The following is a 1,661-nucleotide window of genomic DNA, read 5'->3' as shown; positions in this document are numbered from 1 at the left end:
ATGGGATTCTCCAGGCGAGAATTCTGGAGTGGGTTGCCATTTCCTTCTCCATCTGTATAGTGTAGAGCTCTTCAATTGGTCTTTAATGTATGCTAGCGCCTCTGTTTTGGAGAAGGCAGTGGCAGCCCACTCCAGTAGTCTTGCCTGGCAAATCCCATGGACAAAGGAGCCTGGTGGGCTGCAGTCCATGAGGTTGCTGAGGGTCGGACACGACTGAGCGACTTAACTTTCACTTTTCACTTTCATGCATTGGAGAAGGAAATGGCAACCCACTCCAGTGTTCTTGCCTGGAGAATCCCAGGGACAGGGAGCCTGGTGGGCTGCCATCTATGGGGTCGAACAGAGTAGGACACGACTGAAGCAACTTAGCAGCAGCAGCAGTGCCTCTGTTTTAACCACTGTGCCTTCATTCTCTTTCTGATCTCCCCAGATGCAGCATCCTTATCTAGTCAGAACTACAGCACAGTGTCTGAATTCATCCTCATTGGCTTCTCCAACTTCCCTCAGCAGCTCCTGCCCACCTTCTTCCTGCTGTACCTGCTGATGTACCTGTTCACACTGCTGGGGAACCTGCTCATCATGGGCACCATCTGGAGGGAGCACAGCCTCCACACCCCCATGTACCTCTTCCTGTGTGCCCTCTCCATCTCTGAGATTCTGTTCACTGTTACCATTACCCCTGAAATGCTGGTGGACATGCTCTCCACCCATCACTCCATCACCTTTGTGGCCTGTGCCAGCCAGATGTTTTTCTCCTTTATGTTTGGCTACACCCACTCCTTCCTGCTCATGATCATGGGCTATGACCGCTACGTGGCCATCTGCCACCCCCTGCACTACAACGTGCTCATGAGCACCCGTGACTGTGCCCGTCTTGTGTCCTGGTGCTGGGCTGGAGGCTCAGTTATGGGGATGATGGTGACACTGATAGTTTTTCTTCTCACCTTCTGTGGGTCCAATGAGATTCACCATTTTTTCTGCCATATTTTTTCCCTCTTGAAGTTGGCCTGTGGGAGGGACACAGCCTCTCTCACCCTGGCTGTGATCCTGGTCTGTGTCACAGCCCTGATTGGGTGCTTATTCCTTATCGTCCTCTCCTATGTCTTCATCGTGGCTGCCATCCTGAGGATCCCCTCCACTGAGGGCCGGCACAAGACCTTCTCCACCTGTGTCTCCCACCTCACCATAGTGGTAGTGCACTACGGTTTTGCCTCCATCATCTACCTCAAGCCCAAGGGTCCTCGTTCTATGGACAGTAACATTCTGATGACCACCACTTATACAGTCTTCACCCCCTTTCTTAGTCCAATTATTTTCAGTCTTAGGAATAAAGAGCTAAAGAACGCCATAAAAAGAAGCTTCCGCAGAACTTTCTGTCCCCTAAACTCCTAGCCACCAATATAGGGTAGAAGTGTTGGAGACAATGATGCCTTTCCTCATAGAACCCTTGTGATGATACAGATGTATGAAAATACCCACACTCCTTAGGAGTATGATGCATGGTAGCTATTTGACTTTCTCCAGTTTTCCCCCTCTTATAGCCTCAAGCCATCATAATATCTTGTTTATATCCAATGTGATGAACTGTATCCCATTATCTATGCCTAGGAATATGCTACCTACTTATAGGCAGGTGAGCAAAATCACAAGGATGTGTCAGA

General features: G+C 49.6%; 1 protein-coding gene across 1 annotated transcript; it reads left to right on the top strand.

Moving 5' to 3' along the window:
* Positions 1-543: 543 nt before the first annotated feature.
* On the top strand, positions 544-1,392 carry OR10H4I (olfactory receptor family 10 subfamily H member 4I). The gene has a single exon (NM_001390175.1). It carries the CDS (start codon positions 544-546, stop codon positions 1,390-1,392), a length of 849 nt encoding a protein of 282 aa, NP_001377104.1.
* The last annotated feature ends 269 nt before the right edge of the window (positions 1,393-1,661 follow it).

Source organism: Bos taurus, chromosome 7 (genome assembly GCF_002263795.3).
Source record: "Bos taurus isolate L1 Dominette 01449 registration number 42190680 breed Hereford chromosome 7, ARS-UCD2.0, whole genome shotgun sequence".
NCBI classification, from domain to species: Eukaryota; Metazoa; Chordata; class Mammalia; order Artiodactyla; family Bovidae; genus Bos; species Bos taurus.
Note: the sequence above shows the minus strand (reverse complement) of the source record. Positions and strands in the feature narration are given on the sequence as shown.